The sequence below is a fragment of the Lissotriton vulgaris genome, unplaced genomic scaffold (genome assembly GCF_964263255.1).
Source record: "Lissotriton vulgaris unplaced genomic scaffold, aLisVul1.2 SCAFFOLD_1743, whole genome shotgun sequence".
NCBI classification, from domain to species: Eukaryota; Metazoa; Chordata; class Amphibia; order Caudata; family Salamandridae; genus Lissotriton; species Lissotriton vulgaris.
This window is the reverse complement of record NW_028245918.1, coordinates 366712-389960: the sequence shown is the minus strand read 5'-3', so window position 1 is coordinate 389960 and position 23249 is coordinate 366712. Positions and strand designations below refer to the sequence as shown.

At 47.0% G+C, this 23249-nt stretch overlaps 1 protein-coding gene across 3 annotated transcripts in view; it reads right to left on the bottom strand.

The window, feature by feature from the left end:
- Window positions 1-23249, bottom strand: part of FAM221B (family with sequence similarity 221 member B) — a 131741-nt gene that overhangs the window by 92938 nt on the left and 15554 nt on the right. For all 3 annotated transcript variants that reach the window (XM_086949191.1, XM_086949193.1, XM_086949192.1), the window contains exons 2-3: window positions 14215-14355; window positions 7428-7538 (exon numbers count right to left, since the gene is read on the bottom strand). In XM_086949191.1, coding sequence (XP_086805317.1) covers window positions 7428-7538; window positions 14215-14355 — 252 coding nt within the window. The remainder of the gene's footprint in view (window positions 1-7427; window positions 7539-14214; window positions 14356-23249) is intronic.

Below are 23249 nucleotides of genomic sequence, written 5' to 3'. Positions count from 1 at the left end.
TTTTTGGGGCCATCTTCTTCAGAGCAGGTCAGACAGCAGGCCGCAGTTGCACGAATTGTAGAGTTGTCTGAGGCCAGACGTGACGTCGTGTGACGTTATGCTGCACACACACACCGCTGCAGGACTTCTTCCTGGCACTGGTGGTTCTCTTGAGTTTTGTGCACCTAGAAGCAATGGAAGACAGAGGAACATCAGTTCAGTTATACACCCCAAAAAAATCGAAAAAACCCAGAAAAATCAGCACAATCCCATGCCCTGCATGATGCTTAAATTCAAGACACCCCACAGAAAGACTAGGCACATGCAACACTCACTAGTCACTACCCCTGGTGAAAAGGCCACAACAACAGGCCAAAAAAACGAAAATCACAGAAAAATCAGCGCAATCCCAAGCCATCCAGCCCCTCCATGATGTTTAAATTCAAGACAACCCACAGAAAGACTAGGCACATGCACCACTCACTACCCCCTGGTGAAAAGGCCACAACAGGCCAAAAAAACGCCTGGGCATAATGGATGAAAGCTAGGCAAAATGGGTGCAGGCCTGAGAACACTGCCTGCATTCAAAATGGCCCCCTCCATCAAAGCACATGGCCAGGGCCTGTAGCAGCACTCAAAATGGCCCCCAACCACATGGCCTGTCCACAACAGGCCCAAAAAACGAAAATCACAGAAAAATCAGCACAATCCCATGCCATCCAGCCCCTCCATGATGTTTAAATTCAAGACAACCCACAGAAAGACTAGGCCCATGCACCACTCACTACCCCTGGGCATAATGGATGAAAGCTAGGCAAAATGGGTGCAGGCCTGAGAACACTGCCTGCATTCAAAATGGCCCCCTCCATCACAGCACCTGCCCAGGGCCCGTAGCAGCACTCAAAATGGCCCCCAACCACATGGCCTGTCCACAACAGGCCAAAAAAACGAAAATCAGAGAAAAATCAGCACAATCCCATGCCATCCAGCCCCTCCATGATGTTTAAATTCAAGACAACCCACAGAAAGACTAGGCACATGCACCACTCACTACCCCGGGTGAAAAGGCCACAGCAGGCCAAAAAAACGAAAATCACAGAAAAATCAGCACAATCCCAAGCCATCCAGCCCCTCCATGATGTTTAAATTCAAAACACCCCACAGAAAGACTCAGTGCACCCACCACTGAGTACCCCTGGGCAAAAGCCCCCAAAACAGCCCAAAAATCGAAAATTCCAAAATTGTAGTTGCAGCAACTGTAATGCCCCAAACAAACTTACTTGTGAAATTTCTAATACAAAAGTGATCCAAAGAAAGTCAAAAAGGCCTCAAATCCAAATATCCAGCAGCATCCACAAAAAGTAATCCTTCCAGCTCCAGATCCAAATGAAAAGTGACCAGGAGATGGACAAAGCACTGGGAGGAGCCTTCTGGACAGGAACAGGAAGTTGAAGACTGTGGGGCACTTCCTTCCTCCCACCCACCCCCCCTCCCCAAAATGGACTCCTCGCAAAAAAAGTGCAGGCAAATGTCAACCTGAGGAGTTATTCAGATAAAAATCATCATTTCCAGAAGGTTTATGCTGCTTGCTGGTGGATTTCTTGTGCAGAATTGCAAATTTTATATTTTCACGAGTGCGAGATTGTTGCTGCTCGCCGCATCTCAAAGCTCGCAATTGCGAAGTACCGCGATACGTGATCACGGCGTACTCACGTTGACAAACTCTCGCTGTAAAAGTTGGCAAGCCGCGATTACGTAATCGCGCTTGCCAAATTCCCGCGGGATCCCGCAGCAAGATCCAAAATGGCGCAGCACTCGCAAAACATCAAGAAAAATAACTCGGCAAACGATGAATACCGGAAGTAAACGCCGCGTACCGCAAAATTGTATCACCAAGAAAAAAAAAATCCGCTGCGTGCGAATTTGCGGATTTTGCGGGAAATCCGCAAATCTCGCGGATTGCGAATTTACCGAAAATCCGCAAAAACCCGCAAGCGGAACGGATTTTACGCCCATACTTATGCATGGGTCCCATGTCTGGGCATACCAGTACCACTTAGGGTGTCACATTGAAGTATAAAAAAAATAATGGATGAACTACTTGAATTATTCTCAGCTACTGATAATTATTCAGGCTGCATCCAAGTCCATCTTTTTTTTGCACACAATAACACCTCTTTATGAACCCAGCCATATGCTAATCAGTCTAGGCCTTGCTCCAATGGGAACAGTCCAGACCAAACGGCAAGGTCAGCTACTCCCTGAACCAGAACACAAGCAACCCAGGACTGGTTTCGCTCTTTATAGGGCTCATCAGCCTGGTTTAGCTTGTCTCCAGTGGCACAGAGTGCACAAGACCCACGGGTTCCTCTTGTAAGAAACTTCACCAGGTGCTTTACAGCACAGCAGACCTTTTCAGGCATTAGATTGGTTCATCAACTCTTCATCCCATGCTGGGTGTAAGCAACACAGTGGAACATGGAAGAGGTTTTATCTGAAGATGGCACATCTACAGCCAGGCCATCATGAGAGTGGAGGCGAAGAGGTGCGAAAAATTAAAAAGCAAGGCTATAGACCTTCTCCATCTATGCACCTTGGACCTAGAACAATATCCGCAAATCCATCAGGACTGCCCCAACATTGCTACAAATAAGGAAAGAGATGAAGACACACCTCTTTAAAGCAGTACAAAAGGGGGTGGTGGTGGACGGAGCATCTGAACCAATCAAACACTCACACCCAGTCAACAGATCTGGGTTTAATCCATCACCGTTCTTTAGCCCACTCTGCCACCCCAGTTCAGACATGGCCATATGCAAATCAGTTTGACCCTGTGCCTCATAAGAACAGTCAAGCCCGAACTGCAAAGCCATGCCTTCCCTGGACCGGAAACAAGCTTCTGAGGACCGGTTTCTGGCATTTCAGCCATCTTCAGCCCGGCTTGCTTGAATCCAGTGGCAAAGTGAGCAAGGGACTCACGTCTGAGCATACCTTGCCAACTTATGGCAAACAAAGCGGTACAAAAGGGGGTGGTGATGGACGGAGCATCTGAACCAATCAAACACTCACACCCATGTGGCGCAGAGTCAGATTGATTTGCATATGGCCATGTCTGAACTGGAGTGGCAGAGTGGGCTAAATAACAGTGATGGATTAAACCCAGATCTGTTGACTGGGTGTGAGTGTTTGATTGGTTCAGATGCTCCGTCCATCACCACCCCCTTTTGTAACACCTCTTTAAAGGGCACTACATTATGGACCAGTAACGCTTCACAAACCGGTTCATCTTCTTTCACACGTGCATTTGTCTGATACTGTACCCTGCTCCACTGCCTTTCAGCTAGGTTTGTGCTATGTAATTCCATCCACCCATCCATACATACATCCATCCATACATACATACATGCATACATACATATATTAATGCTGAACACCTCATTTAAATATTCTGACGGAAATGTATTTACCTTCCATTTTAATGCAATACAAAGGTACCACTGTGTTCCTCATCTTTGAGGTTCAATATGTCCCCTGTACTCTCTGAAAATGTGAACAAGTCCTGCCCAGATTGCAAGCATGGCCATGTATCTGTGGTCTGGTATACCTCTCTTGTCTCCCTTGGATTGTCCATGCGTGTCCTTTGTTAGATTAATCTCTTTACTGTCAGGCTCACTCCTCAAACGCCATCACCTTACACATCCTCATCCTAAAAACCCCAACTTCTCTAGCATCCTTAACACCTCCATAGAGTGAGTCGTGTAAACAGTGAAAACCCCGGAAGTCACCTGCAGACACAGTGAACCAAGGGAAGGCATCTATGGAGCACCCGAAGCCCTCCTGGGGAAACCGACTTAAAGTAAAAGCCGGCCATGGGGTTAGACTCACAGCCACTTGCCTCAACTTCTCCGAAAAGGTGCATTCACTACTTCGCTTACGTCAGTTCTAAATTTTCTATTTGTCTCTCAATCCTTTACTTGCCCTCTGGAGGTACAGAGAATTTAGGATTCCCCTAAAATCCTGATAGTTCAAGTCCTGCTTCAAGTTCTCACCCATTTTGAAGATTGATGGCTCGGGGCCCCCAAGGCAGAGGCAAAGCTTATGGTTCCCTTCTATTTCCTGGGGAACAAAGGGTGGAGTGCAAGGAAATTCTCAGCAGGTGGGTTTCCCCAATTACATCTATGCCATTTTCTGTCCTCACTGAATCTGGCAAAGTTGTTCCTCTCAGCCACGCTGTTCCTCTGGCAATAGAGCCTTGAAGCTCTTGCACAGCCACCCTCCAGCTTCTACAGATTGACCGTCTCTGAGAAACAGGCACACCTGTCACATTTATGTTGGTGGTGTTATTATCAATCCATGTCATGTGTAAAACAAAGCATCCTAGTAAAAACAATTTGCACACATTTTATCTTGGAAAGTGGTGTTTTGAGTTATGTAATAAGCCTCTGTCATTTCACCCACCCACTCACAAACCACCTGAAGTTTACTAAACACTCTTATTGGATTGAATGTTATTCCCTGAGTAAGCCCGGAATGTGCGCATGGCGGTCGAGTTCAGAAATTTCTGTCAGGTGGTGGGGGGAGTGAGGGAGGGTCGGGGCCAACGTCTAAAAAAATTCAGCTGGGGGGGCTCAACCTACAAAAGTTTGAAGATCTCTGTTCTAAACCATGCTGGCATCTCCCGTCAGACTTACACCTATCTTATGTGTACATGCCTATGCATACAGGAACAAACCTACTCATAAACAAACACATGCACGAGGAAGGGACCCGGCGATGGAACCCAGTGGTCTGCATGGAGCATGACGCAGGGTGAGGGACATAGTGGACACCTCAAGTGTATGGGTGTGTTTGACTGTTCGATCTTCAAGAAAAGAGCCCCAAACTCTTCAAATGTTTGCAGTTTGTCATTTAGCTGATATATAAGGCACTCAAACCTTGCCATGTCACATGTTTTCCAACCAGGTCTGTAACGCGGAAGTAAGAGTCGATTTCCAGAGTCGCAGAATTTCCCCTTAAGCCCACCTTGGGCAGTGGAGAGCCATCTATTAACACCACCTCCCCTCCTGCCCCATCCAGCATTTTTCCTTTCTCCCTCTCCCCTCTTCTTTTTCACCCCTTTACTTTGTGAAGTAGTATTTGTTGCATAATTGCCCACTTCCAGTCTCTGCTCTTGCACTTTTATACTAAGCTGTGGTTGGCGCGATTTGACTGTATTCTTTTTAATGTACCACTCTTGTTACAGTAATGGAAAATCTCAGTAAAGAATTGAAGCATCACACATACACACACAAACACATGATTCCACCATGGCCCAGTAACGGATGGCACGGATGGTTGGTGGCTGGGTGGGGGTTGAGTGAGGTTAATGGGGTGAGGGGTGTTACAAATAGAAAGATAAACTAACCTGATTGCTGTGTCTTTCCTCCTTGACTTCCCTCTGCTAGGGCTGGAAGCAGGAAGCACCCAGGTTCCTCTGACCAATCACAATACAGCAATGCAGCGTTGCGGTTGGACACGGCGCTCAGCTATGGGCTGGAGGGGTGGTTAGGGGGGACCCCAAAATGATCACCTCTCATTGCCTGATACTTTTCATTTCACTTTTGTGAATTGGTTATATGCGTTTTAGCATGTAAAGTTGCTTTATCAGAGCATTTGTTGGTGCAGTTTAGTAGCTGATTCCATGGTTTTAATGGAATGAGTAGTTAACAAATCCCCGCAAACTCTGGGAGCGGAGCGGAGTTCATTGTCCAGGGTAAGCTGAGATCAATGGATAACTTTTGGATCAGAAAGTTATGTTCGGAGATCGTTAATAAATGTTATCTTTCTGTCCCACCTTTCCATATCAACCATGTAAAATAAAAAAAGCAATTGTAATAGATTCTCTCCATGACCTTTACCATTCACGCCTGAGACTTGTCCGTTCTTTATGTTGAACGAACCTCTGGCTTCTGTTGTGAGTAGAATGGTTTGCATAGGTGAGCTGTGTTATAAGGTGTTGTCTAGAACCAACATTTCTGTAACAAACAACAGAGAGCTCTCTTTCCAACTTGAGTGACCTTCTGACAAGACATGACACCCTCATACTTGGGTCACGCGCATACTGAAGGTTAACACCAAATGCAGTGAGGTTATACAGTTAGAACAATCTAACACTAACAATGTCTTTGACTATGGGCAGGGCCACTGGAATTATGTGAATGTGAGGCGATTTTGGCATAATTATACATTTGTCACATTTGCCACATAATTCATCATCTGCTGCATAATCTACAGATTTTAACAAAAAGACGGTGCAAAAGTTACTAAAAGTGCAACAATGTGTTACTGCGCAGTGGAGGGCCCTTTGGAAAGATTCACTGTCCACCTTTCTGTTGTTTATTGCTATATTTGGGTGTTAAACTGGTACTAATGAGGTGCACCCAATGCCCAGGTAGTGTAAAGAAGTGTATAAAGTACAAAATAATGTAGTAATACTACCAAGAAAGGGATGCATTATGACTTATACTTTGGCTGCTCTTGTCACATAATTTACTCAACCCTGCCGCATAATTTGGACCCCTGCTGCCGCATTACTCCTATGGCGCTGACTGTGGATGATTTGATGTCTGGCATGTCAAGACACACATGTCTAAGATGAATTGGTTTGTGTCTGCAGCGCTTTAACTGCTGTTGGCAATGCTGGGGATGTGAGCACACAATTCTGGGGGATTAGAATTGTCAATGTAATCTCTTGCAAAACTACTTTCTCCAGGTGTGTTATATTATACCTGCGTATCTATGCCCACTTCAGAAGGTGGATGAGGAGGGCACAAACATGCCATACCACACACATATAGATGTGATGCTTCATCACAGAGAGAGAGGGATACAAGGGTCGACACTTGATATACAACACATACTTCTCTGATGTTGCTTCAAAAGTTGGCCACAGAGTGTGAAAGGAAGAGGGACACATCATACCACATGTGTGCATCTGTGATACTCCATCAGAGTGTGGGAAAAGAAAAGGAGGTTCCACATTTGTCATACCACACATAACATGTAACTCTGATGCCCATTCAGAAGGAGGATAGAGAAAGTGATGAGAGGGAGGGTGCATACACGCCATGCCATGTCATACCACATAAGTGTACCTGTGATTCGCAGGGAGTGAGAGAGTAAGAGAAGGGTTTACACATGTCATACCACACAAGTGTACCTGTGATATGCAGAGCGTGAGAGAGTAAGAGAAAGGTTTACACGTCATACAACAATTGTACTTGTGAGTCACAGAGAGTGAGAGAATGAGAGAAGGGCTTACACGTCATACCACTCACGTGTAGCTCTGGCGCTCCATCAGAGGGTGAGAGAGGAAGTGGAAGGTGTACACATGTCATACCATACACGTGTACCTGTGGTTCACAGAGAGCGAGGGAGTCAGAGGAGGGTTTTCAAATGTCATACTATACCTGTATAGCTCTGATGCTCTTTCAAAAGGTGGCCACAAAAGCACTTGGACTCATCCCCAAGCCGGAAGCAGTCCCAGTTGTAGTCTGGACATCTCCATCCCACATAGATCCCTGCCGGGTCAGAAGAGGAGAACATGGTGGGGTCATGATGAGGAAAAGTCAGAGGAGAGCATAGCTAGGTTATTCCAGCACCCTGTGGCATAACGCAAAAGTATAACCCCCGCAGAATGAAGAGCAGTACCGCACAACATAGTTCTGAAGCTCAGTACCACACAACATGGCTCTGAAGTGCAGTACCACACAGCATGACTCTGAAGTACAAGGAGTTCAAGGATGGTTACTCTCATACCTGAGAAGTGTATTCCGTTCAGTAGGTTTCCTGTAGAGGGTAGTAATGAGTTCACCATTGAGTTGCTGAATGGTTAGATCAAGGAAAGAAATTGTATTTTTGTCACAGGATAGCGTGAAATTCAGGCCCTGGCAATTGTTGTTAAGTCAATGCAGAAATTGTTTGAGGGTCTCTCCTGTGTCATGCCAGTTAACAAAGATATCGCCAATGTATCGTCTCCACAAGCCTATGCCTGCGTAGAAAGGATTCCTTGTGGAGAGGATACAGGTTGTTTCAAAGGAATCCATGAACAGTTTGGCCAGGTTGGGGGCGAAGACAGCCCCCATGGCATTACCCTTAACCTGTTGGTAGGATTGGTCATTGAAGTTGAAGATGTTCCTAGTGGGACATATTTTGAGTAATTGTAGAATGAAAAGAGTAGGAAGTACATGAGGAAGTGGTCTGGTGTTAAGAACGCATTCGATGGCAAGTAATGCATCTATTTCAGGAATATTGGTAAAGGGACTTGACGTCCATGGTACATAGGATCTCTGAGTCACAGTTGAATAGGTAGTGTTCCACAAGGTTAATCATCGCCATACTATCTCTTATATAGCACTCTGTCTGCGGGGCAAATTCTTTGATGAAGAAATCCACGTATTGTCCAAGTGGTTTGAGAATTGACCCGCAGGGGCATCTAGGTGGATTTGTGAGATGTTTGTGAATTTTGGGGCGTGTTTATATAATAGGAGTGCAAGGTGATTTGGTATTGAGGAAGAGAAACACATTTTGGCTAAGGAAAACTTGGGTTTTGCCATCATTGGTGATTTGAAGAATGAGTTTCTGTAGATCTTTGATAGGGTCAGTAGGTAGTCTACAATAAATGTCCATATTGATTAGTTGTCTTAGGATTTCTGATTTTTATAGATCTTTCTCCTGTAGGACAATTCCCCCACCATTATCGGCAGGTTTTATGAACAAGAATTCATTACAGTATTTTTAAAGTCCATAAGGGACTTTTCCTCGCCCTCTTTTCCTCGAGTGATATATTTTACAGAATGTAGCGCCTGGTAGTTTCAAGAATAGAGACCTCCTTCATCACCATTTTTTCAAAGGTAAGTACCTCTCCAGGGATCATATTGGCAACAGGAGAGAAGGTAGTGGAAAGGCGAAGGGGAGTGTTAGTTATGCTAGTAGGATAGGGGTTGAGTAGGAAGTAGGTGTGAACGTCCCCTGTTTTCCACGGAAAAACTGGAGAAGTTCTGTTTGTAGCTCCAGGGAGTTGGAGTGGGTTTTAGGGACATATGAGAAGTACTTACTCAAGAGTGATAGTTGGGGGTTGGTTAGGGCATGTATGGACACATTGAAAATGGAAATGGTGAGGGGATCAATAGTAGTCTCTGTACCATACAACATGACTCTGAAGTGCAGTGCAACACAACATGACACTGGAGTGCTTTACCACACAACACGCATCAGAAGTACAGTATCACACAACATGGCACTGAAATGCAATACCACATACCATGCTCTAAAGTGCAGTACCACACAACATGGCTCAGAAGTGCAGTACCACACAACATGGCACTGAAGTGGGGTACCACACAACATGGCACTGTAGTGTAGTACTACACAACATGGCACTAAAGAGTAGTACCACACAAAATGGCACTGAAGGGCAGTAGTGCACAACATGGCTCTGATGTGCAATACCACATACGATGGCTCTGAAGTGTAGTACCACAGAGCATGGCAATGTAGTGAAGTACCACACAACAAGGTTACTGAGGAGCAGTACCACATAACATGGCACTGCAGTGAAGTACCACACAACATGGCACTGAGTGCAATACCACACAACATAGCTCTGGAGTGCAATACCACATAGCATTGCTCCGAAGTACAGAAGCGCACAACATGGCACTGAAATGCATACCACATACCATGGCTCTGAATTGTGTTACCAGACAACAGGACACAGTAGCGCGGTACCACACAAAAAGGTTACTGAAGAGCGGTAGCACACAAAATGGCTATGAAGAGCCGTACCACACAGCAAGGTTACTGAAGAGCAGTACCACACAACATGGCAGTGAAGTGCGGTACCACACAACATGGCACTAAAGTGCAGTACCAGACAACATTGTACTGAAGTGCAGTCCCACAAAACATGGCACTGAAGTGCAGTACCACACAACCTGGCTCAGAAGTGCAATACCACACAAAGTGACTCTGTAATGCAGTAACACACAACATGGCTCAGGAGTGTAGTACCACACAACATGACACTGAAGCGCAGTACCATATACCATGCTCTGAAGTGCAGTGCCACACAATATGGCTCTGAAGTGCAGTACCACACAACCTGGCACTGAAGTGCAGTCCCATATACCATGGAACTGAAGTGCAGTATCACACACCATGGCACTGAAGTGCAATACCACAAAACATGACAATGAAGTGCAGTACTACACACCATGGCACTGATGTGCAGTATGACACACCATGGCACTGAAGTGCAGTACAAATAAACAAAGTGGAATCCACTCAAGGTGGTGGTGATCCCTAAAGTGATGGGGAGACACACAGTGTTGTTTAAATGCCCCTCACACACCAACAGGCCCCTTGGTGTCATGCTTCATCATCGGGGCCTTCGCACCCCTCTACGGGATGCGGCGTGCTACGACTCGCGGGTACGCAGGAGCACTTTGAAGTGAACTATGTGTGGGGGTGTGTGTGTATATAACCAAGGTGTGAGTGAGGTGAGGTGAAAAAAGTGAAAAGTTAAAAAATACCTGGCACGTCGGAGCCGCGTTGAGGGAAGGCAGGCGAATGGCCAGTGCAGTAACCGTCTTTCTGAGCATGAAGGAGGGATCCCCAATATACGCTTAGGCTCATGAGGTTTTACATTTTAGAACTCTAAGTTCTCTCGCCAACTGGGCGCAACGACATTCACTAACACTAAATAACATTGTTAGGAATATTACACATTGTGGTAATTTAGCATTTTTTTAATGAAACACTTTTACATTCTGCATGTGAGTAAGGGGAGGGTAAGTGCATAACCCTTGTCCTGAAGAAGGAGGCTGTGACCTCCGAAACATGTTGACACTTTCACAGTGGTTTTCGATACCTTAACTCGTATCTACTTAACCACGCTCTGCACTTCTTTTTAACAATACCAGCCGGGGATTAATAAAATCCTGTTTTCTCCCACGTGCCAGGTATTTTTTAACTTTTCACTTTTTTCACCTCACCTCACTCACACCTTGGTTATATACACACACACCCCCACACATAGTTCACTTCAAAGTGCTCCTGCGTACCCGCGAGTCGTAGCACGCCGCATCCTGTAGAGGGGTGCGAAGGCCCCGATGATGAAGCATGACACCAAGGGGCCTGTTGGTGTGTGAGGGGCATTTAAACAACACTGTGTGTCTCCCCATCACTTTAGGGATCACCACCACCTTGAGTGGATTCCACTTTGTTTATTTATACGTATAGGGAGACTGAATCCACTGACTCTCTCTCTCCCCCCTTCTGTTACAATTACTGAAGTGCAGTACCACACACCATGGCACTGGAGTGCAGTACCACACACCATGACACTGAAGTGCAGTACCACACACAATGGCACTGAAGTGCAATACCCCCCTGTCTGTTATTGCTCATTAGACCAACCACCTTCCTTTAGATGTGGACAAATGCCCACGTCATGCGTTGCTATACATCAATCATGTTCGGAAGTAAACTATACGGTCTAACAGAAGATTAAGGTTCACCATTGAGCAACATGTAATAATTGATTTTATCATTTCAGGAAAAAAGACTGTACTTGTACCCACTTGGAATGGATCTCACTTTGGTGTAGACCAGGTTCTGGTAGGGTGGTTTATAACCACTACTGTACAAATTTCTTATTCCTAGAATGTTTTTGGGGAATTTTTTCACATTTATTGTATTACTATTGCAGTAGCATAACACACATTTGGTCCTGACAAAGGCCGGGTACTATTACCAACACGGCTGAAACATGTTGACCTTTCTATTGCCATAAATATAGTTATATTTTCAAACTATTAGGTTTTGTTTTTAATCTTGACACCAGGACAATCCCAATTAAACATAACTTTTGTCCTTGTAGCCATTTTTAATTTTCACATTTCACTTTGCACTGCACATTCCCAGTACCTCTTGTTTGAGATTACACTCGGCTGAGTTAAACATTGGTTACAAATTCAGTGTAGTATAGTCTCCCGACTCTTGGGTCAACTGCACAGATTTGTTACCACTACCTCCCAGATGATGATGCTTCGTCAGTGGGGTGGGCTGATGGGATTTTCTTCTCAGCAAGGTGCGACTTAACTTGTGATTGTTGGGTGTTCTCTTCTTTCCAGAATAGTTCACGTAGCATTGACCGGTAGTCTCCTTTTGTGTTTTTTATACTGAAGAGCCGTACCACACACTATTTTTTCCCAACCAGAAAAACCATTACTGTTCAACAGTAAGCAGACACATACTGCTGCTATTACGTTCAGGAGTCTTGAGACTAAATAATTCAGAAGGATGGTTGTAGCTACATCTGAACCCAAGCGGAAACACTCCTAGAGGAAACCGACGATGCTCACAGTAGGACAAGGTAAAGGCTGAATTCCCTTAGACTAACACCTCAAGGGGACGAAATGTAAGACTGTGTTTGCACTCTCATTTTGCAAAGATGTTTGGACTGTTGAACCGCAACCACAGCCTCAGCAGAAAGGCCAGTTGTGATATTTGTGGCCTTTCAGATTTAAAACTTCCAACCTCATGCTGGACAAGAAGAGAGGAGACATCCCCACTGCTATCCAGAACTAGGAACCACAAAAAAGTCCCAAGCCAGAACTACAACTATTGATGAAAGTAGACACAACCAACCCCTGTGTGGCCAGTAAGGAAGGATTGTAGAATCAATGCCTGCTCCTGACACATTCTGAGAAGGACCCTAAGAATCAGGTGGATTTGCAGGGAGCATACAGAGGTAGTAGTGATGATGTAGTCATAAATGTGTCCACTCCTTCTGCCACTGGATTCTGATATCTGGAGAAGAAGGGGAGTACCACCATGACCCACTTCGTGCCGTATATGTCCAGAGTCGATAGTTGAATCAAATGCACAGATGATCTGCCTTGAAAAATGTTGTCCCTTTGACATTAATAGTTGACCATCTTTTTAAATCAAATGGAACATCCTTTTTGGGAACAATATTTAGGACATTATTTTTAAGACAGATGAATTTTCTGTAACATCTGGGCATCACAGGGAACACTCATGTGGAGAAAGGGTGAGTGCAATAAAGTCCTGAACTTTAGTGGCTCTTTTGGAATTTTGGTCTGCAGCCAGGATTGCAAGTGCTTCTTCTGTGCAGGAAGTGAGTCTTATCCCCTTTGCACTCTTATGACTTCCTGAATGTGTCAAAACAATATGAAGATCCAGAAGCACCAGGCTGCAACCCAGAGTGCTTAGAAGTAGAAACCTTGCCTTGGATCAGGATTTGCCCTTCAGTGGTTAGGTGAATTTTAGGTTCTCAGGCGCCCTCTACACCATGTCCTTCAGGACAACACCCAAAAAGAATTTTCTCCAGGAGGTGTGTACCTCATCAATCCCTTCTAGCCAGAACCCAGGTGGGCCTCCTTCATCTACTCCTCCTGAAGGCTGCAGTTGAAGCACTAGTTAAGGTGCCATCAAGTTAGTAGTAAAACATGCCCTGAAACACATCTCTCATAGTTCTGGGTGCAGAACCAGGAGGACGAGAGGAGACACAGAACTGGGTGAGTAAGACAAGGAGGGATGGAGACAGGAGAGTTGGACTGAACATACAAAAACATGGAAAACATGGCGGGAAGCTGAAAGGCAGTACTCACCTTCATGGGCGAAGAAGCAGAGGCGCTCACTTCTCATCCAGACCCACATGAATGTTTCTGAGGGTAGCCTCTGTATGTGGAGATGGTGTTGCTAGTGTACACAGATGTTTACAGTGAAGCACAATGAGATGTTTCTTTTTGGGGCGCAGTCACCCCACCATTACCTAGACCCCTCTTTTCATAATCGTTTCTCCCCACAGTAGACAGGTGACCCCAGTGCTTAATTTGTAAAAACATAAGTTCCAGGGCTCTCCTCAGGAGCTCTCTGCAACTTGCACTACCAACTGCAACAGTCATTTCTGCCAGTGACACTACCAACACAACTACTAAGCATCACGTTCCATCAGGTGTGACAAATCAAACTTTTCCAGGCCCCCAAAGCTATAAAAAATGGCTTGGTCGGCAAGTATTAGCCATTAAACAACTGTCATTGTGCTCCACTGTAAATTAGACAGAGAGCACCATGTAGCAGACTGTCATAAGTGCTGCTATTGACAATTAAGTGCTAGCGCTGAGCACCGTAAACCGCTGGCTCAAATTAAGCACAGTGACCCTTTACCTTTCTTAACAGCCTTGGCTGCTGCATATGCTTCTGCTTGGAATATCTCTTTCACTTTGATCCGTAAGTTGGGACCCATCCTGGACATCGCACTGGGCACAGGTTTTGGGGTGGCTGCTGGGGTGTGGGTAGTCTTGGTTTCTGGCAGAGGTGGAGAGAAGAGGAAAAAAGGTCAGTGGTGTTTGTAAGTTGTCAAAAACATGAGTCAGGTTGATTAAGACATACAGGGGCATATTTATCAATATGTCACGCAGCACACCAAGCCAACCTGCTGCACTGTGTGAATGGGAAAGGGCAGCAATGCGCTGTACGTAACACAATATGGCGCTCTCCTGCCTTTTCCAGGCCTGGCGCACAACTTATTTCTTTACTTATTTTTAGTGTTTTATATAGCGCGAACTAGGCCCAAGACATCAGAGCGCCTTACATGAGCACCAGTTCCGTTACAGATAGACACATAAATTAACAATGCATTCACCTCTCTCAAGGATTTCAGGTTGTTATTCAATATGTGTTCGTAGAGGAAATACACTTGCTTTGATTTGGACAAGCACAAGAATTTAGGAGGATTTGTCCATAAATTGGGGCACCAGTTATGTTTATATTTGTCAGTGCTTCCTGTTGAGGTTTAACTTCTGTGAAATGAGCATCAGGGCCAGATTGGAACCTCGTCTGTGCTGCCAAGTGTCAATGAAGGCATTCTTGCACCCTGGATAGTTTTCATAGAGGAAGGGACACCTTCCTGCATACAAACAATCCCCTGAGGCAGTTTCCTCTTCCCTATGGCCTCATTTACACTATTTGCAATAGGGCCGCACTGCAAGCCTTCCTGCTGCAGCACTGCTCTATGGCAAATGAAAAGGACAGTATCAGATACAGTGCATTCCCGCTCTCTTTCTCTGCGTAGGCACTCAATTGTCTGCCATGCTCCAATGCAGGCACCCATGGTGCAAGGGTGCCTGCGTTGGAGGGATGATTGTTTTTGAGCAGGAATGGACACTTTTCTGCACAAAAACAATCGAAGGAGGCAATTTCCTCTCTCTATGTGTGCTGCAGAATGCAGCAAACATAGAAAGAGGAAAACAGTAGGAGAAATTATGTTATTTCTCCTCGTTGCGCCTTCCTTATGTCTCCCCTGGGGAGGCCTAGGCTTTTGGTACATTCCTAGTTTTACAGCTTTTTGTAAATCTGGGAATGTGTCCAATGCCATTGATGTTACATAGGAACACCCACCGTAATGCCCATGGCGCGCCTCCCCATCGTAATGCGAGGCAACGCAGCGTCTTGCGCTGCTTTGCCTCACTCCATATCTGCAATTTCATGAAAAGCCATCAATGTGGCTTTACGTGGACTTGTAGACATGCCTAAGCCCTGTGCACCACTGGAACATCATAAAAGGTGACATTACAACGGCGCAAAGGGCTTGTAAATGAGCCGTTTCGTGTGCTGCACAAGACAGCACACACCGAATGAAGGAAAAACAAGGAGAAATAAAGATATTTCTCGCTGTTACGCTTCCTCTGGGAAGGCGCAGCATTTTGGAAAATTCCCAGGTCTACCTGTAATGGTAAATCTGGGACACATCAAAATCCATGGGAGCTGCATGGGAACACCCACACTTCCCCCCCCGAAATGCCTCCCCGGGACAGAGTAACGTAATGCCGCAATGTGTGCTGCATTGCTTTACTCTGGATTCATCAAGACCCCCAGGGCCATGCACGGGGGCTTTGATAAATCAGATCTTGAGGGCGGCTTTGCTTTTGCATCCGTTGTGTGGAGGAAAAGTCACACAACCCCTTGATAAATATGGCTCAAAATACTGCTTTATCTGGAGCAAAATGTAACATTCGTCACAACAATGTGTGTGATATGTTGGGAACACAGCACTCCTGTCGCATTAGGACCCTTTCATTTGTTTTAGTTTACTTTTAAATGTTTAGCAGTAGTGCTGGGAAGTGCAAGTACCCGTCCTTCCAAAGAATTGAAAATACTCAGTACTGGGCAATACCTGTCCACCTAAAGCACTTCCAATCATCTTTTCTTATTTTTTCTTGACTCATCACAGCCTGTTCCACTGCTTTCAATTTGAATTAATTGTGGGACACTATACAGAACCCCCCCTGACTCAAGTGTTCCCCCCAACAGCCTCTTTTCCATTTCTCCTGGGTATCAGTGCACTCTACAGTTCTACATACCACCCTCATACTTGGAGCCTTCCCTTGGAGTAAGTACTTGGAGGGAGGGTATGGACAGGGCGCTGGGTGATCGGAGACGATCGGAGAGGGTCGCTCCCCTCCCGCCCTACCGACTGGTATCGTAGCGATCTGCTGAGCGTGCCTTGCATTTATTAGACATAGCGCTTTGTTGACAAGCAGTGTTTTGGTGCCTGAAGTAATTTGACTCTATATGATCATAGCGCTTTGTTGACAAGCAGCGTTTTGGTGCCTGAAGTAATTTGACTCTATATGATCATAGCGCTTTGTTGCCAAGCAGCGTTTTGGTGCCTGAAGTAATTTCTTACATCAGAATTGCAGTAATTGTTATAGCGCTCTGCTGCCAGCATTGTTTGCCATAGCGCTTTGTGGCTAGTTACTCAGTGCGTCCTGTTTACCTTTTGGCTCGTGGCCATTTTGTTGTTGTGTATCCCAGCCCGTCCCCCCACCATGCTCCCGCCTCCCAGCTGACCCCCCCTCCCACTGGAAGATAGGAGCTGACCTGACCACCCCTAAGCTGTGACCATTCCTAACTCCATCGGAGACGGTCGCTCCCCTCCCGCCCTACCGACTGGTATCGTAGCGATCTGCTGAGCGTGCCTTGCATTTATTAGACATAGCGCTTTGTTGACAAGCAGCGTTTTGGTGCCTGAAGTAATTTGACTCTATATGATCATAGCGCTTTGTTGACAAGCAGCATTTTGGTGCCTGAAGTAATTTGACTCTATATGATCATAGCGCTTTGTTGCCAAGCAGCGTTTTGGTGCCTGAAGTAATTTCTTACATCAGAATTGCAGTAATTGTTATAGCGCTCTGCTGCCAGCATTGTTTGCCATAGCGCTTTGTGGCTAGTTACTCAGTGCGTCCTGTTTACCTTTTGGCTCGCGGCCATTTTGTTGTTGTGTATCCCAGCCCGTCCCCCCACCACGCTCCCGCCTCCCAACTGACCCCCCCTCCCACTGGAAGATAGGAGCTGACCTGACCGCCCCTACGTTGTGACCATTCCTAACTCCATCGGAGATGGTCGCTCCCCTCCCGCCCTACCGACTGGTATCGTAGCGATCTGCTGAGCGTGCCTTGCATTTATTAGACATAGCGCTTTGTTGACAAGCAGCGTTTTGGTGCCTGAGGTAATTTGACTTTATATGATCATAGCGCTTTGTTGACAAGCAGCGTTTTGGTGCCTGAAGTAATTTGACTCTATATGATCATAGCGCTTTGTTGCCAAGCAGCGTTTTGGTGCCTGAAGTAATTTCTTACATCAGAATTGCAGTAATTGTTATAGCGCTCTGCTGCCAGCATTGTATGCCATAACGCTTTGTCGCTAGTTACTCAGTGCGTCCTGTTTACCTTTTGGCTCGCGGCCATTTTGTTGTTGTGTATCCCAGCCCATCCCCCCACCACGCTCCCGCCTCCCAGCTGACCCCCCCTCCCACTGGAAGATAGGAGCTGACCTGACCGCCCCTACGCTGTGACCATTCCTAACTCCATCGGAGACGGTCGCTCCCCTCCCGCCCTACCGACTGGTATCGTAGCGATCTGCTGAGCGTGCCTTGCATTTATTAGACATAGCGCTTTGTTGACAAGCAGCGTTTTGGTGCCTGAAGTAATTTGACTCTATATGATCATAGCGCTTTGTTGACAAGCAGCGTTTTGGTGCCTGAAGTAATTTGACTCTATATGATCATAGCGCTTTGTTGCCAAGCAGCGTTTTGGTGCCTGAAGTAATTTCTTACATCAGAATTGCAGTAATTGTTATAGCGCTCTGCTGCCAGCATTGTTTGCCATAGCGCTTTGTGGCTAGTTACTCAGTGCGTCCTGTTTACCTTTTGGCTTGCGGCCATTTTGTTGTTGTGTATCCCAGCCCGTCCCCCACCACGCTCCCGCCTCACAGCTGACCCCCCCTCGCCCCTCCCCTTCCACCATCCACATATGACAGATGCATCTGCGCGCAGCCTTCACGCGCAGCGGTCGCGCCCCAATCGCGCTGAAGGTGCGCCAAAGGTAAGCCCGTCTACGCCCGTCCACGCCTGGACCGCGCCTAGCGCCAGACCCCCTGGCCCCCGCAAACCGCACTCTGGCCGCATCAAGTATAATGCAGCCACCCTCCTAGTCCTTAACCCCGGACGTACTCCCCAATACTTCGAAGCTGCCCCAGGACGTACTCATGGGCCCTTCGCATGCCACTCCTGCAAATTCACCAGCGTCAAGACCCTTACCACAACCACTAACCCCAAACACAGGTCCGACCCTAACCACCTGAAGTGCATCCTGCTGAACACCTGCTCGGTCCACAGACACGCCACCGAACTCTGGGATCTGCTTGACGTTATATCACCAGACGTCGCATTCCTCACTGAAACATGGATGAATGCATCATCAACACCCGACATCGCCATAGCCATCCCGGACGCTTACAAGATCATCCGAAAAGACCGTACCAACCAAACAGGAGGAGGCATCGCCATCGTCCATAAAAACACCGTCAAAATCACGACCAGCTCCGACGCTAACCTTTCCACCGCCGAACACCTCCACTTCCAGGTCCACACTGACCCCAGAACCACACTCAGAGGCACCCTCATCTACAGGTCTCCAGGAACACGTAAACAATTCAGCGAGGAAATCACTGACTTCATCAGTCCACATGCCCTCGCCTCCGTGAACTACATCCTACTAGGAGACCTCAACTTCCACATGGAAAAGAATAACGACAGCAACACCACCACCCTACTGGATAACCTAGCCAATCTCGGACTCAAACAACTTGTTGACACCACCACCCACATAGCCGGACATACGCTAGACCCAATCTTCACTTCCAGCAAACACATCTCCTTCGATCGCACCACAGCTCTCCATTGGACGGACCACAGTTGTGTTCACTTCAGCTACAAAACCACCTCGACCCACAACCCCCCACAACCTATTCCCCGAAGAAAATGGAACAAAATCACCACCGACCAACTCCTCACATCGCTCAACCAAAACCCACCCGCCCTCTCATCTGACCCTAACCAAGCTGCCATCAAATTCAAACAATGGATCACTCACAGCGCTGACGAATTAGCACCCTTGAAAAACCATCACACCAAACAAGACAGCAAAAAGGCCCCCTGGTTCAACGATGACCTTAAAAAATCCAAGAAACTTTGCCGTACTCTCGAGAAAACATGGAGAAAAAACCCAACCACCGACAACATGACCACCTTCAAGGCAGCCACCCGCAAACACCACCAGCTGATTCGATCCACCAAGAAATCAGCTTTCAAGAATCGACTCGACAACAATGCCCATAACAGCAAGGAACTATTCAATATCGTCAAAGAATTTACCAACCCCACCGCAGCCTCAAACGACATCACCCCCTCCCAAGACCTATGCGACTCGTTATCCTCCTTCTTCTACAACAAAATTGCCGACATACATAACAGCTTCGAAAACAATACCAACGAACAATCCTACCCACCCCCCTCAGAACCTATACCGCCCTCCAACAATCTCAACGCCTGGAACCCAATCACCACCGAAGACACCATCCGCCTTATGAATTCCATCCACTCTGGCTCGCCAACCGACCCATGTACCCACTACATCTTCAACAAAGCAGACTCCATCATCGCACCCCACCTCCGTGATGTTATCAACTGTTCCTTCAACTCTGCTGCCTTCCCAGAAAGCTGGAAACATGCCGAAGTCAGCGCCCTCCTGAAGAAACCCACAACAGACCCCTTTGAACTCAAAAACTACCGCCCAATATCCCTCCTCCCTTTCCCGGCAAAAGTCATCGAGAAAGCCGTCAATAGCCAACTCGCGGCCTTCCTCGAAGCCAACAACTCCCTCGATCCCTCACAGAACGGCTTTCGAGCCAAACACAGCACCGAAACCGCCCTCATCGCAGCCACAGACGACATCCGAACACTACTGGACAACGGAGAAACAGTGGCCCTCATTCTACTCGAGCTCTCCTCCGCCTTCGACACAGTCTGTCATAGCACCCTCATACAACGCCTCAACAATATCGGAATACAAGGAAAAGCGTTGGACTGGATCGTCTCCTTCCTCGCCGGAAGAACCCAGAGAGTACGACTTCCCCCATTCAAATCAGAGGCTACCGAAGTCATTTGCGGTGTACCACAAGGATCATCACTCAGTCCCACCCTCTTCAACGTTTACATGAGTCCACTCGCATCCATCGTGCGTCAACACAACCTTAACATCATCCCCTACGCTGACGATACCCAGCTGATCCTTTCCCTCACCAAAGACCCTAACTCCGCCAAAACCAATCTTCACGAAGGTATGAAAGAATTTGCCGAATGGATGAAAACCAGCCGCGTAAAACTCAACTCAGACAAAACGGAGGTGCTCATCCTAGGATCATCCCCCTCTGCCTGGGACGACTCATGGTGGCCTTCGGCTCTGGGCACAGCACCCACACCCACAGATCACGCATGCAACCTGGGCTTCATCCTAGATTCCTCACTCTCGATGACCAGACAAGTCAACGCCGTCTCATCCTCCTGCTTCAACGTACTTCGTATGCTCAAAAAAATCTTCCGTTGGATCCCCTCCCAGACAAGAAAAACTGTCACCCACGCACTAGTCACGAGTTGACTGGACTACGGAAACACCCTCTACGCCGGAATTACAGCCAAATTACTGAAAAAACTCCAACGTATCCAAAACGCATCAGCGAGACTCATTTTGGACATCCCTCGCCAAAATCACATTACCGGCCACCTGAAAGACCTCCACTGGCTCCCCGTCAACAAGAGAATAACATTCCCTCTCCTCACCCACGCACACAAGGCCCTCTACAAGCTAGGGCCCGAATGCCTCAACACTCGACTAGCCCTCTACACACCCACCCGCCAATAAAGATCCTCCGATCAAGGCCTCGCCGCAATCCCGCACATCCAAAGATCCACCATGGGAGGTAGATCCTTCTCCTACTTGGCGGCCAAGACCTGGAACTCACTCCCCACCCACCTCCGCCTTACACAGAACCACATCTCCTTCAGAAAAGAACTTAAAACCTGGCTATTCGATAAATAATGAACCCCATCCCCAAGCGCCTTGAGACCCTCTGGGTGAGTAGTGCGCTATATAAATTCGGGAACTTGAACTTGACTGTTCTTTTGATGTGGATGTGCCTTATTCTTGCCGCTACTTTCACTCATAGTTATGTGGCATCTTTTAGTTTGTATGTAGCATGCAGTCATGTTCTCACCATCACTCATCCTCTGCGGAGTCCCTCCTTACTCACCTTGGGTGGTTCCATGGTGTCCCAGCGATTGTACAACCTCTACACACTGTCTTGACTCTAGTCTTGGTTTTTATACCACTAATTTAGTATATGGTTTGGTCTCCCCCTGAAGCACACTGTGTACTAGTGCTACTTGCGTTTGTTTCTGTGCTACAGTATTGTGTGCTTTGTGTTTATCTGTGTGTAGCAGATACAGTAAGGTATTTAAGGTGTGTTATAATAATAAATACATATTTTTATAACTATTGTGTGGTTCTTCTTTCATTTAACCAATACACTGCGGTTTACAGCTCGATTTAAGTGGAGCGAACCTGGTATGTGCAATGGAGTCGACTGATCGGGTAGTAGACTGTTGGCTGTTCTCGGTCCTGTTCTGCTTTTGTGGTACAAAACCTTATTTTCTAACTTAGAAGTAATATGATGTTGGTTCTGTATGTCAGCCCTCATGAGGTGTAATTATGTTTTTTATGTCATTGAGTGTTGATTGGAGAGTGGAGGTATTGTTGAGTTGATTAGGGGGATAAGTGAGAGGGGTGAGGGGGAATACTAGAGGTTTGGGGAAGCTCTGGGACTTGGAGATGGGCTTTTGGGCAGTTACTGTGTGGCGCTATATTGTTTGTGCGTTAGGTGGGAGGAGGGTTTGGGGATCGGAAGATGGTTGGTAAATCTTGTCTAAATGCTCTGTGGGGAGGGCACTGTTATGGAGGGGACTTGTCACATCTAAGGAGGTGGGGGAATCGTGAATAGTAGAGGTTGTGACCGGCATCACTATCACAGTAAGTTTGAAGCCATTGGGAATCTTCTTGGTAGAGGTGACTTTAAGTACGGCGGGTAAGGCTTTCCTCCATTGAGCGCAACGGTTGGTAAAAATATTACATTGTTGATTATCTAACCACTAGCAGCCCGCCCCAGCGTTGCCTGGGGCAGAAATCTTAGTTCTCTCGCAGAAGGTTGAACCTCCGATGTGGAGTTTCTCTACACATTGCTCCCACTTTACGCAGAGCACTACCAGGAGCATCCCATTACGAACTTTTCTGTCCAGGGGCATACAGACAGACAGACAGCGGGCATCATGTTGAGAATGCAAGTCCCTTCGCAGCTTTCCAAGAATGCCCGCCTCTCCCTTTCCTGGCCCCCTCCCGTGCCCTTAGGTGTTCGGGGCACTGACATGGCGAGCGAAGGGTTAATGCCATGGGCGGAGGATGAGGTGGCAGGGCCTCGGATGCCCTGGTTCCCTGGGTGGGGCCCCATATCATTAGCAGCCTGTGTGAGGATGCGAGTCCCTGCTTTCCTAGCTTCCACATGAAGAGGAAGGGGCGATTAATCAGAGCGCGGGGCCCATTGTGTGCACAACACAGTGCAGACGATTTACACCGCCTCGGAGTCAGAGGGCACCAGACAGCTCTAAATATCCCCTTCCAGGGGCAGGTCCCGCAGGCCCTGGCTGAGCGGGGCAGCCATTCCCAGGCAGGAGGCTGTGTTTGCAATAACAATAACTGCATTTTGATCGCATTTAATAGCGTAATCGTTGGGTTTCAACACCGCAAATAACA